This window comes from Protobothrops mucrosquamatus, unplaced genomic scaffold, assembly GCF_001527695.2.
Source record: "Protobothrops mucrosquamatus isolate PMUCROS unplaced genomic scaffold, P.Mucros_1.0 scaffold_88, whole genome shotgun sequence".
Lineage (NCBI taxonomy): Eukaryota > Metazoa > Chordata > Lepidosauria > Squamata > Viperidae > Protobothrops > Protobothrops mucrosquamatus.
Window position 1 is genome coordinate 1,026,195 of NW_015386164.1, and position 13,967 is coordinate 1,040,161.

Genomic DNA, 13,967 nt, shown 5'->3' on the forward strand with positions numbered 1-13,967 from the left:
CACTTTCTCCACTAACTCGTCCACTCGTCCCTCTACTCGATCAATGTGAGTGACAAGTCCTTGAAAAATTTGTGATAAATTTTCACAAAGTTCCTGATTTTTCTTATCCAAAAGTTCTTCTGTTTGTTTCAAAGTCTGCAGTGAGGACTTGGCTAGAGCCTCTTGTAAATCTTTAAGTGTAATGGAGGGAGGAGGTGTTTGTGGGGGAGATCTAGGTTTTTGTTGTTGAGTTTGCACCACAGGAGAAGAAATAGCTGTTTTAGACAACGCAGGAACAGTACGTTTTGAAGCCATTTTGCCAAAGTATTTTTCTTTTCTTTTAAAAGTCACAGCAAATATAAACTTAAAAAAACTTGATTTTAAATTGAAAAAAAAAATTAAAATCCATTAAAATCCACACCCGGAAAGAAAGTGAAAGTTTTCCTTTTGTTAAGAAGAAAGGAATGCTTCCGCGGCCATTTTCTTGTCACTTTCATTTATAGCAGGCAATAAAATCCCAATAAATCTTCGAGTTAAAGTCACTTTTTAACTAAAATAAAGATCCCCTGTCAGATTCCGTCTGTTTCAAAAGTTACTCACAAGCAACTACATTGTAACAGCAGTGGCAGCGACGTCTGGCTTCGCTCCAAGGAACGAAAGCACACCGAGCTGCGGAGAAGAGGCTAGGACTCCGGGGGAGTTCTCACCTAAACCCCCCCAGAAACGCTCCTGGGGGGATTAGGGAACTCAACCCCTATCCCAGCCAAACTCACTTTCTCCCCTTCGCCCGGGGAGAAAGTTCCGAGCCGCAAAACAGCTGATCCACGCTGTTTTGACGGCTTTGACGCAGTCCCGGGCTGGAGGCTCAGGAAAAAGCCTCCTCCGGCGGCGCCTCGCCACAGGAAGCTCGCATAACAATCCTTTTTGATGCTATTTCAGTTAAGGAGGTATTAATAAGATTTGTCCTTTTACATCGCTAGTGTGCAAGATTTTGTCTTTATAGAAGCTGTAGAGAAAGATTATTAATAATAATAATAATAATAATAATAATAATAATAATAATAATAATAATAATAATAATAATAATAATAATAATAATAATAGAGTTGGAAAGGACCTTGGAGGTCTTCTAGTCCAACCCCCCCGCTTAGGCAGGAAACCCTATACCATTTCAGTTAAATGGTTGTCCAGTCTCTGCTTAAAAACTTCCAGTGTTGGAGCATTCACAACTNTAATAATAATAATAATAATAATAATAATAATAATAATAATAATAATAATAATAATAATAATAATAATAATAGAGTTGGAAAGGACCTTGGAGGTCTTCTAGTCCAACCCCCCCGCTTAGGCAGGAAACCCTATACCATTTCAGTTAAATGGTTGTCCAGTCTCTGCTTAAAAACTTCCAGTGTTGGAGCATTCACAACTTCTGGAGGCAGGTTGTTCCACTGATTAATTGTTCTAACTGTCAGGAAATTTCTCCTCAGTTCTAGATTGCTTCTCTCTTTGATTAGTTTCCATCCGTTGCTTCTTGTCTTGCTTTCAGGTACTTTTGAGAATAGCTTGACTCCCTCTTCTTTGTGGCAACCCCTGAGATAGTGGAACACTGCTATCATGTCACCTCTAGTCCTTCTCTTCATTAAACTAGACATAATTCCAGCAACCGTTTTTACATTGTGGTGACCAATACTGGATGCAGTATTCCAAGTGTGGCCTTACCAAGGCGTTATAAAGTGGTATTAATACTTCACATGATGTTGATTTTATCCCTCTGTTAAGCACTGTGTTGACTTTTTTGGCAGCTGCAGCACACTGCTGTCTCATATTTAAGTGATTGTCCACTAGGACTTCAAGATCCCTCACACAGTTACTATTACTGAGCAAAGTACCACCTATACTGTACCTGTGCATTTGGTTTTTCTTGCCTAAATGTAGAACCTTACTTTTTTCACCATTGAATTTCATTTTGTTAGATAGCGCCCAATGTTCACATCTGTCAAGATACTTCTGTATCTTAAGCCTATCTTCTGGATTGTTGGCTATTCCTGCCAGCTTGGTGTCATCTGCAAATTTGATGAGTTCCCCATCTGTTCCCTCATCCAAATCATTGATGAAGATATTGAAGAGTATTGGGTCCAGAACAGAGCCCTGGGGCACCCCACTACACACTTCCTTCCAAGTTGATATAAAAAACTATTATGAAAATGTATTCCCCAAATATATCATGTCACCAGGTAAATATTAAAGCAATGAAACCTGGATTTTAGACGAGAATACTTTTAAAGGATTTTTGCTTATAAAAAGTTTTGTTTTTAAAGTTATTGATTTGTTAGGCTGTCTCAAAAGAAACAACATTTTTGCTTTTGTTGAAATGCCATTCTCCATTTTCTTTTGTATTAATGTTCTTTTTCCCTTTTAAAATTTTCAGAAAGAAGAGTGAAGAGGCATGGATATAACATGAATTGCTTAACGAGTTCAGAAAAAATAGGAATTATTTCTCAGTTAACTAAATAAAATGGATGAGTCAGTCTTATTGGATCTGTTGGAGTGTCCTGTCTGTTTAGAACGTCTGGATGCTTCTGCAAAAGTCTTGCCTTGTCAACATACATTTTGTAAAAGATGTCTCTTGGGCATTGTGAACTCACGCAGTGAGCTTCGTTGTCCTGAATGTAGGACGTTAGTAGACTGCAATGTTGATGAACTTCCTAGTAATATTTTGCTTGTTCGACTACTAGATGGCATCAAACAAAGGCCTCAGAAATCAACTAATTTAATGACATGCACAAATTTATTAAGAGCCCAAACTAGCACTGTTGCTAATTACATTCAAAAAGACCTACATAATTCTCAAAATGTCCAGCAACAGAGAGTACAGGCACGAAGTCCACCTGTTAGGGTAAGTGACCAATATGCTAAAAATGTAAATGGAATCATATTCTTTGGGGATGTTTGACAATCCAAGGAAAGTAGAATTATGGTGTAATGATGTTCATTCAGATGGCTTATCTATAAAATTCAACTACTTTAGCTTAATGGAAAGAAAATTAAACATAATAACTTTAAATATATGGGGTCACATGGAGCATTGACTGCGCTAGTTCTTTGTTGCTTCTGAAAGCAGAGGCAGAATCTAGAAGTAAAAATTGAATGAAACACATTTTGGTTAAACTTTAGAAAGTATTTTGAATGGAATTAGCTATTTGTTGATGGAATTGACTTCCTTGACTATGTTGCTGAAAGGAGTAAAAAAAAATAATTGGATGACTATTTCCTAAAGATGTTGTAGTTTCATCTTGCATTGTAGACCTTGCAGTCAATGTTACAGCGACTGTTGGAAGCTGTAATCCAAAATACTTACAGGTAATGGCATCTGCAACAAACATGACGATACCAAAATGATTAAACATGCACAATATCATCATGCAGATACTGCCATTAGGTACTTGCAATCCAAAGTTAGACACAAGTATTTACGGTAAGTTGTGACATTTGCATAATGTTTATTCCTTATTATTTGCCCCAGCAGAATACGCACTTGCCTGGATTAGATTAATATTCCTGGATTACATTATCACCAAAGACTTTTCCAAGCCTACAATATATTCCTTCCTAAATAACATTTACTGGTAATTGATTAAAAATCCTGTTTCTATAGCATATGCTTTCTCTCGCCGAACTGTAGATGCTACTGCAAGCTCCACATTTTGCATTTCAATTTTTGACCTCAGTGTTGTATGTAACTGCTATAATTCAGCTTAATAATGAAAAGAATGTTAAAATGCTTTGGTAAGAACCTGCGAATCCTTTGTGTATGGGTGAGAGAGAGGGCACTTTTTTTTTTTAGGCTACCATCTTAAAATATGTGTTAAATTTTGGAAACGAAACAAGTTTAGGCCTGAAATGGAAGCCTCCAAGAAATATCAAGGTTATAGGATGAACTGGAAATTCAAAACATTATGGGAAGTCACTAGGAGTTAAACTTGATAGACAGGAGACTACTTTTTTCCGAACCCCAATGTTTTCCATATAAATAACATTAAAATTAAAATGTATGATTTTCACATGGTGTTTATGCAAAACTTCAGTTCTTAATATTATAACTTGCTACTAGTTATGTGTAACTTTCTGCAGTTTTTTCTTGGCTTTAATTGTCTAAGCCAAAAATTATATTCGTCAGATTCCTGCCTTTCAGTTTCTGGTGGCTAAAGACATTTCAGGTGTTTCTCTAGAACAGTTGAGGAAGCCAGTCAGCCAATAAAGTTTTTAAATTTACTGTCATGGAAGAAAGATACTTAGAATGCAAGAACAACAAAATTTCTGCCTCTTTCTTGTTCTGGATAACAAAGGATGCTAGGTGGTTTTCATGTATATTCACTTATTCTTTTAATTTAGAAAAAACGTATATCCGAATCACTCCATTAAAGTTGTATAGTTCCATCTAAGGACTTAAATGTTTTCAGTTCCATTCAGTATGAATAGTCAATATTCTTATACTGAGGCTTGACTTAATTTCATGGCAATTCATATCCTTGAATGTATCGGAGTAGTTATTTATTTCAATTTTATCCAGAAATTAATTGAAAATATAATTTCATAAGATGATTTATATAATTTTATTTTTGCTTAGTGGCAGGTCAGATTAGATTCCTTAAAAAGGTTTGCCTCTCATCCAGTAATATTTGCATGTGCACTGCCTCTGGGTATAGTTTGAATTTGCAGTGCAGTGATTAAGTGCTTCATCAGTTTTGAAGAATGCATTGTAGTTAGACTGAGAAATAGTTCAAATAATATAAGGAGTGAACAAAGACTTAAAAGCACTCAAGTATTTAAAATATTTTTTGTTTAGTTCCTTAACTTTACCTTACTTAGAACATAGACTGTTGTATCCTGCAGAAATTGGCTCCCCACAGAGATGCAACTGGTTGCTAAGAAAAGGACTTACTCTTCCAAGATTCAAAAGCTGTAAGATCCTTTTTATATTATAGTACAGAGGTAAGCAATGTGAAATGTTGGATTACAACTCCCTTAAATTCCCACTAGCATGAACTGGATCAGGGTTATAGGAATTGTAATTTAATGTAATATAGATAAACACCTGACATGTAATTTGTAGATTTGTCTACCTTTATTTCATTGTAATGTCCTAAACTCTAAACAATGTACTTCCAGTGCCAGGCCATACCTGATAAATGTCTTGTTCAGAAATGCTCTTTTGAATATTATATTGAGATGTATTTTTTACTTTTTACCTGCCTTGTATCTTAAGTTGTGACCCTTTCAGAAACAGTTGTCCTCCATAATAGATCATGTCAAAGGTATTTATTTAGGTTCTTGAGCCAAGCATTCAACATTGCCCATACAAAGGACAGAGGTTATTTTTCTTTTTTCCAAAAAAAAATTGAAAATAAGCTTTAAAAAAGCAGTTCTAAGAATCAAAAGTAGTTGATTTAATCAGTGTTTCTCAGCTTTGGCAACTTTTTTTTAAATAAAGGTTTTTATTGAGTTTTATAAGGTTGGGGAAGAAATAGGACCAGGATAGGGATTAAGGTTCGGGGTAGGGTTAGGGTCGGGATTGGGGTTGGAGTTGGGACAGGATTGGGAACAACATTATGTTCAGTTAATACTAATTAATATAATAGTAAATAGCTGTGGTGAATATGATAAACAATAATCATAAATAGTATCAGTTGGTCAATACATATCATTCTTCTTACTAATATATATTCAAAGTAACATATCACATTCATTTCTCACTAGTTCGTTTTTCTAACCATTGATAAAATTTATCCCATGTTTTAAAATAAACTGAATCTTTCTCTTTAATCTCTAAGGTTAATCTATCCATTTCTGCACATTCTAAAATTTTCTTAATTAAGATCTCTTCAGTTGGTAAGTTTTCATTTTTCCAGTATTGGGCAAATACTATTCTCGCTGTTGTCAATACATGCAATATTAAATACTGATTCTCCTTCCCGTACTTAGCTCCTAATATTCCTAACAAAAACAGTTCTGGTTTAAATTCTATCTGTATTTTAGTCATCTTTTCCAGCCATGTATGTATCTTAAGCCAGAACTTTTTCGCTTTAGGGCATACACACCAGATATGGTAATAAGTACCTGGCCTTTGTTTACATTTCCAGCAATTATTCAAAGTATTTTTAAACATTTTAGCTAATCTTACTGGTGTCATATGCCATCTATAAAACATTTTATACAAATTTTCTTTATATGAAGCTGCTTTAGTCAATTTGATGTTTCTATCCCATAATTTTTGCCAGTCTTCCAAATCTATAGAATATCCAAAGTTTTTTGCCCATGTTATCATTGTTTCTTTTACTTGTTCTTCTTCCATCTTCAAGTTTAATAGAAATCTGTAAAGTTTCTTGATCAGATTTTCATCTGTTTTTAATAATATTTCATCAAATTCTGTCTGTTCTTTATAAAATCCCGTTGTCTTTGCATCTTTTTTATATCTTGTTTGAATTTGCAAAGATGGCCATCATGCTAAGTCAATACCTTGTCATTGTAAATCTTGTCTGTCTTTCAATTTTCCTTCCTGCCAGAGACCCTCAGATCTGTCCCTCTCCTGCCCAGGCCCCAACAGGCACCCTTGACGCGAATGATGTAGAGTTGGCCACGCCCACCCAGTAGGCCACACCCACTCCATCCGCACCTACCCAGTAGGCCGCACCCATCCTGGCCACACACACCCGCCCCCCCAAGGGCAACCGCAATGCTGATGCGGCCCTCAATGAAATTGAGTTTGACACCCCTGCCTTACATTATGTTGCGTTTTTATCAATATTTTTTAAATACATGTAAGTATCTACTTTATTGATTGGTTTTGGAGTAATTTTTTTCAATATTTTATTAATTTTTTATGGTCACAAATGCTTAATATTTTATCAGCAACTTATTGTCCGGGTTTCAATATTTAGCTTACTAATACATGTTAAATTCCTTTCTCCCTACCTCATTTTTTTTAGCCATTGATAAAATGTATCCCATATTCTAAAGCAGGGGTGTCAAACTGCCAGCCCACAGGCCGGACGCGTCACATGGAAGCTGCACCCACCCCATTGCCGGCAATAGCAAAACTGTCCCGATACGTTGTGTGACGTCACGTGACGTCGTGAGTTTGACATGTCTGTTCTAAAGTATTCTGAATCTTCTTTCTCTTTCATTTCAGTGTCAGTCTGTCCATTTTTGCACAGTCTAAAATTTTCTTAATTATCTCTTCCTCAGCTGGTAATTCTTCATCTTTCCAATGTTGAGCAAATACAATTCTCGCTGCAGTTAACACATGTAACATTAAGTATACATATTCCTTCTCATAATTTCCTACAATTATACCTAACGAAAATAATTCTGGCTTAAAATCTATGTGTTTTTTAGTCATTTTCTCTAACCATGTATTCTTGACCAAAATCTTTTGGCTTTAGGGCATGTCCACCAAAGATGATAATATGTGCCTGTTTTTTGTCTACATTTCCAACAATTACTAGACATATTTTTAAATATTTTCACTAACCTCACAGGTGTTAAGTGCCATCAGTAAAACATTTTATATAGGTTTTCTTTGTAAGCTGCCGCCTTTGTTATTTTAGAATTTCTTTCCCAAAAGCTTTGCCAGTTGTCTAACTCTATGTTATGCCCAAAGCTTTTTGCCCATATTATCATTGTTTCTTTAACTTGTTCCTCTTCCATCTTTAAATTTAACATATATTTATACAATTTCTTAATCAATTTTTCATCTGATGTCAATAATATCTGATCAAATTCTGTCTGTTCTTTGTAAAATCCAGATGTTTTAACATCTTTTTCATATCTCGTTTGAATTTGCAGGTGTGGCCACCATGATAGATCAATGCCCTGTTCTTCCAGTTCTTGTCTGGTTTTTAGTTTCCCTTCAGTATTCAAAATATCTTTATAAGTCACAATTTTTTCATAGTTAATTAAGTTTGGGTGAACAAACGCTTCCATTGTTGAAAGCCATCCAAGTATTTTCATATAAATTTTCACTTTTACTTTTTCCCATTCTAGAAGCAGCACATTTCTTATATAGTGGTTTTGAAAGTACCTGTGTATTTTATTCTTCCCATACCATAAGAAGGCAGGCCATCTGAGTTGTAGGTCATGCCCCTTTAGGTATAGTAATCTTTTATGTCTAAGAGTTATCCATTCTTTTAACCAAGTTAATACAGATGCTTGATAAAAGGCTCAATCTGGCAGCCCAAATCCTCCATTTTCTTTAGCTTCTTGTAACATTCAATCTAATTCTAGCTTTTTTCCCTTGCCAAATAAATTTCAAAATCAATGTATTCAATTCATCAAAAAAAATTCCACAGTTTTATAGGTATTGTTTGAAATAAAAAGAGTAGTTTTGGTAAAATATTAATCTTCACTGTTGCTATTCTCCCTGGCATTGAAAGTTGTGATTTTTTTTCATTTTTCCAAGTCTAATTTTATTTGTTTTAGTAATTTTACGTAGTTATCTTTTTTATTATTACACATCTTGCTGTTAAATATATCCCCAAATATTTGACTTTCTTAACTATTTGAAGGTCTGTTTTTTCTGACAGTTGATTTTTTTGTTTATCTATAACAGTGTTTCTCAACCTTGACAATTTTAAGGCATGTGGACTTCAACTCCCAGAATTCCACAGCCAGCATTGCTGGCTGTGGAATTCTGGGAGTTGAAGTCCACATGCCTTAAAATTGTCAAGGTTGAGAAACACTGATCTATAAGATTTTTAGTTATCACTTTGGTCTTTTCTCTATTTATTTTCAGACCCGCCACTTCTCCAAATTCTTCTATCTTTTTCATAAGCTTGAGGCTTGTCTTAAGCGGTTCCTCTAATACAAAGACCAAGTCATCTGCAAATGCTTATAGTTTATATTTTTCATCTTTTATCTCCAATCCTTTAATTTCTGAGTCTTGCCTAGTATTTCTATTCAGTACTTCCAGTGTAATATAAATATAATGGAGATAATGGACATCCTTGTCTTATGCCTTTTTTGCTATTAAAGTTTTCTGTAAAGTCTCCATTTACGATTACTTTAGCTGTTTGTCTATGATAAATTGTTTTAGTTATATTTATAACGTTTTCTCCAAAATCCATTTTATTTAATTGTTGAATCATAAATTGCCAATTTACGTTATCAAAAGCCTTCTGTGCATCTAGGAATATTAGCGCCATCTGCTTCCCTGGATGCATTTCATAATATTCCAAAATATTTAAGATCATTCTTAAGTTATTTTTTATTTGTAAAAATCCATTTTGGTCTGTATGTATAAATTCAATCAAAAATTTCTTTAATTTTCTGCTATTATTGAAGCAAAAATTTTATAGTCCACATTTAGTAGAGATATTGGTCTATAATTCTTTATCTGCGTCAAATCTGAATCTTCTTTAGATATTAAAGTAATGTTGGCTTCTATCCACGTTTTTGGTATTTTAGCTGCTAAGAGTTCTTCATTACACAGTTCTTTCATTAGTGGGCTTAATGTATCTTGTAGACATTTATAAAATTCTGCAGATAGCCCATCTGGACCTGGAGTCTTATCATTTTTTTGCCTTTTTATAGCCTCTATTACCTCTATCATTGATATTTTTTAATTTAGCATGTTTTGTATGTTCTCTGGATTTTTTGGTAACTCAGCTTTTTTATATATTGCTTTATTTTTTCTTGAGAAGTTTCTTCTGTGTCATAAAGTGTCTCATAATTATTTTTTAATTATGTCATTTTGGAACTGTAAATCACCTTTTGAGTCTTGCAGTTTATTTTCAATTTTTTCTCTCTTTTTTCAATTTGTATGCTAACCTATCCGGTTTGTTAGCATTTGCAAAGAAATTTTGTTTTGCCCTTTGCCAATTTTTGGTTGTTCCAACAGTTTATAGTGTTGTCTCTTAATATGTGTTTCTTGGAGACAAATTATGTCCATTTTTAATTTTTGTAATCATGTAAACATTTTCTTTTGGCGGGGGAGTTCAGTCTGTTTATATTAATTGAGAAAATCCCATTTTCCTGCTCCATCTCCTTCAGTTATATTTAGCTTTTATTCTTCTAGTTGTTTTATTTGTCTCTGTTCTCTTTCTTTTGCCCCTTCTTCTGTATTTGTGTTTTCTGTTTTTTCCTCTTCCCTTGGTTTGGCTGCTCTATTACTGCCTCTTCCCGTTTCTTTGTTTCTCTCTCTGCATGAAATTCTGAACTTTCCCCTTCCAAGAATGCTTTGTATCTCTCATAAAATTCCATTGCCTTAAGTGCAGTGTCCAATCTATATTTTTTCATGTCCCAATTAATTAAAATCCCTTCCAGAATCAGCCATCTAAAATTCACTCCTTTTTCAATTAATTTTCTGGTCAGGAATTGATACTCTCTTCGTGAATCTCTTATTCTCCTGGGGATCTGCTTCAACACTACAATTTCTTTTTCTTTATAATGCAGAGGATCATCTTTTGCTCTTCTCAATATCTCATCTTTTATAGATATTTTAACAAATCTGACATGTACTTCTCTGGGGACTTTGTTTCTCCTCGCATAGCTTGAATTGACTCAAAATATCTGATCTATCTCTCCTTCCATTTCCTGTTTCCCAATTTCCAGTGCTTCAGCCAATAGCTCCGTCATCAAGTCCGCAAGGTCCGCTTCTTTATCCTCCGTTATGTTTTGAAATCTTAAGAAGTAAGATGCTTTTCCATTTCTCAAACTGCCATTGAATCTTCCAATTCTCCATTTGCCTGCATCAGCCTCTGGTTTTCATCTTTTATTTCTTCTATCTTTTGATCAGTCTCTACTGACTTGTCTTCTATTTTCTGAATTCTTTGTTCATTCTTTGTAACCATCTGTCTAAAGCTTTCTAATTGAGAGTTTATATTATGAATTTCTTGATTCATTTTATCAAAGTTATCTTTTGTCTCTTCATGATTTTTCCTTGTATCTTCTTTGTGCGAGGAAATTGCCTCTTGGATTGCTTGTAGTATCGCTTGCATCTCCTTCTGAAAGCTATTAGATTTTTCTTGTTGAAGCATTGATTTGATTGATCTCTGATACACAGGGCGTGCAGAGGCGGAGGACGGGGCTGAGAGTGTTTTCTTACCAGTTTTAGTTAAATTTGGAACATTCATTTTGTTTGCACCCCCAAAAACTTTTATCAGCTCTAATACTTTTCCCCAATGCCCGCCTTAAACCAAACCATTAATCTTATATTCAATACCACAATGTATCTTTTACGTAACTCTTATAGTTCTTATCTAGTCTCTGTAATCCAGTAGGCTCCCTGAGAAAAAAAGAGAGATCAAGATATAAAGAAAAAAAAATTGTAATCCATTTCTATTTATAAGACTCACTTCTGGAACAATTGTCCAAAATCCAAATTTATCACTCAGTCAGAATTTATAATCCACAAGGTCCTACTATTCAAAGTTGGTAATCCATAGGGCCTTCTTCAAGGGAAGTCACCAATATTTATACTTCCATTGTCCATAAATAGTTCTAATATAAAGAGTTTATAATCCAATAGGTTCCCCAAACAATGAGAAAAAAAGAAAAATAATTGTCCCAAAGTCCAGAGTTGCCAATCTGCCAAAGTTATAATCCAAAATGGTAATTCCTTACTATTCACTCTGTGTCTGATTGGTTTGTGGAAGTACAGTATTTGTAATCCAAAGAAGCCAGATGGCTTTAAAATAGTCTGTAATTTTAGTTGTAATCCATCCTGCAGAAAAAACAGCCCAAGAATTTTTTTTCTTTTTCCAGTTGCAATCTACAAGGCTATGAAGTTCAGGGACATCAACGGATTCAGTCTGTAATCTGTATCCCTCACTCCAGACAAAATATATAGACAAAGTATATAAACAAAACCTGGTGTAGTTCTTTTCTTTTACCACTAGATGTCATTAGGTGTTGATTTTGTAACTTTCCAGTCAGGATTTAAAAAAAAACAAAAAACTTTGCTCCGATACTCTCCAGGAAAGGTAAAAAAATGTTTAAGAGTATTATAACACACACACTCTCTCTGTGTGTCTCTGTCTGTCTGTCTGTCTGTCTGTCTGTCTGTCTGTCTGTCTGTCTGTCTGTCTGTCTGTCTCTCTCTCTCTCTCTCTCTCCCGCTTTTATTCTGGGAGAGGGGGTGAAAAAGAAATTTCTCCTGTTGGTTCTGAGGGTTCCTTGCATCAAGCAGGTCGACTGCCGTCTCCCCCATGATCTACAAGGGTTCCCTCATCATCTGTTGCCTCTCCGGGGCGACTTCAGGCCCTTTTCGGCACAGAGGAAGAAATCAGGCACAGAGGAAGAAATCAGGCACAGAGCCTTGCTTCCCTGCGTCTGTCTTGACGCAATGTCAAAACTGGAATGGTTTTGGAGTAATTTGATTGTAATCCTAAACAGATGTTCTAGGTAGTAAGTTCTACTGAAAATAATAGAATTTATGGATGAGCAAACATAGGTAGAATTATGTTGTTTGCATTATTGTTTGGGTGTATAATTTTGTGACATATTCCAATGATTATATAATAATTTGGAGTTATCCAATATTTTTTTATAAAATACGGAACATGATGAAGTAAATGCATTGTCAATATCCAGCTGGAGAATCCAAATAAAACTACAGGTTCATTCTGTTTTCGAAAATCTTACTGTTTATTGAATAAACATCATTTCATAGAATTAAACAATAATTTCTCCAGCCAAACCCCTACTCTTTCGTGTAGTCCATGTAAAGAATTTTATTTTGTTATGGGAACCGTCTGCTTCCTGTCCACACCTGCTGCAGTGTCCTTGGGAAAGTATCAGGCTCTCACGGTCTTCAGTGGACTCGTAGAGGTTTCGTTTCTCTATCTAACCCATTCTAAAGCATCTCTTCCCCCCCTTACTCTAATGGGAAGTTGAAATGAAGAGGCACATAGCTGCCAAAGTTTCATTCTTGAAATGCATGTTAATTCAGAAACTGATCCTTACCTACTGAACCAGGAAATATGAAACAGCTTCTCACAGTTTGTTTGCCATGCATTTTCTTCAGTGGATGAAAAAGTACACTACCTCTTTCCATGAGGGAAAATGGAAAATTGATTCTATATATTCCTCTGCATCCAAAACATGATTTTTTGGGGGTTTAGACTTTCTTTCATTAAATTTCATCCTCTGATATTACCCAGTCTGCAGGTACAGGTAGGGAGTGATGTTTATACTAAAACCATAACCTATTAGATCCCTATTAGATATTTCTGTCTTGTAGAAACCAAAAGTAATGTTAAATTCAGTTATATGATAGAATATGATTCAGGAAGATTATGGATTAAATCCAGATTTAATTATGCTTAGATTGCAGCCATTGACATGAGTGAGATTTAAATATGTCTTAAATGTCTACATGCCTGCAAATAAATATCTAGATTCAATTCTGTATACTGAAAGCTTCTGCAAAAGAAAATATTCCTATTTTAGACTAAGATATTTTTCCCAATTATGTTTATGTGTTTGTTAATATTATTTACAGTTGATTTGGAAAAGGAGTCTGTTTAGGTTGGTAGGCAAATTTTGAATTTGAGAATATATTATTGCTCTATCACAAAAAGGCTGCAATAGGAGGTATGGTGACTTGCTAGACTCCTATTTATTATAAAGAATGTCATGTGGTTGCATTCCACTATCCCTTAGTTTACTCTGCATTTTTCTGAGCAGGTTAGCACATTTAAAAACAAGGTACTAGCCTATAATTATTTATAATCTTTATTTCTTGTGAACATTTCTTGGGTATATTTGTCACTCAGAAATTACTAGAAATAAATACCATGTTGAGGCTGTTGTTTTGCTTTGCAGCATATTAGTTTCCTATTTATTTAATTAAATTAATTGAAGTGAATTGATTAAGTGCAGGTATTTATAGAGATATCCATCTTAAATAATAAAAGTTAGACTACACAGTAGATAAAAAAACCTGTAACTGGCACTTCAGAATAATAATGCCTACTTTGTTGAAGTTG

At 34.6% G+C, this 13,967-nt stretch overlaps 1 protein-coding gene across 1 annotated transcript in view; it reads left to right on the forward strand.

Moving 5' to 3' along the window:
• The window catches only part of SH3RF1 (SH3 domain containing ring finger 1), a gene marked incomplete at its 3' end in the record, with an annotated part of 67,341 nt that overhangs the window by 2,425 nt on the left and 50,949 nt on the right, over positions 1 to 13,967 (forward strand). Inside the window, exon 2 of the mRNA XM_015814418.1 lies at positions 2,411 to 2,878. Within this exon, the coding sequence (XP_015669904.1) occupies positions 2,498 to 2,878 (381 nt within the window). The remainder of the gene's footprint in view (positions 1 to 2,410; positions 2,879 to 13,967) is intronic.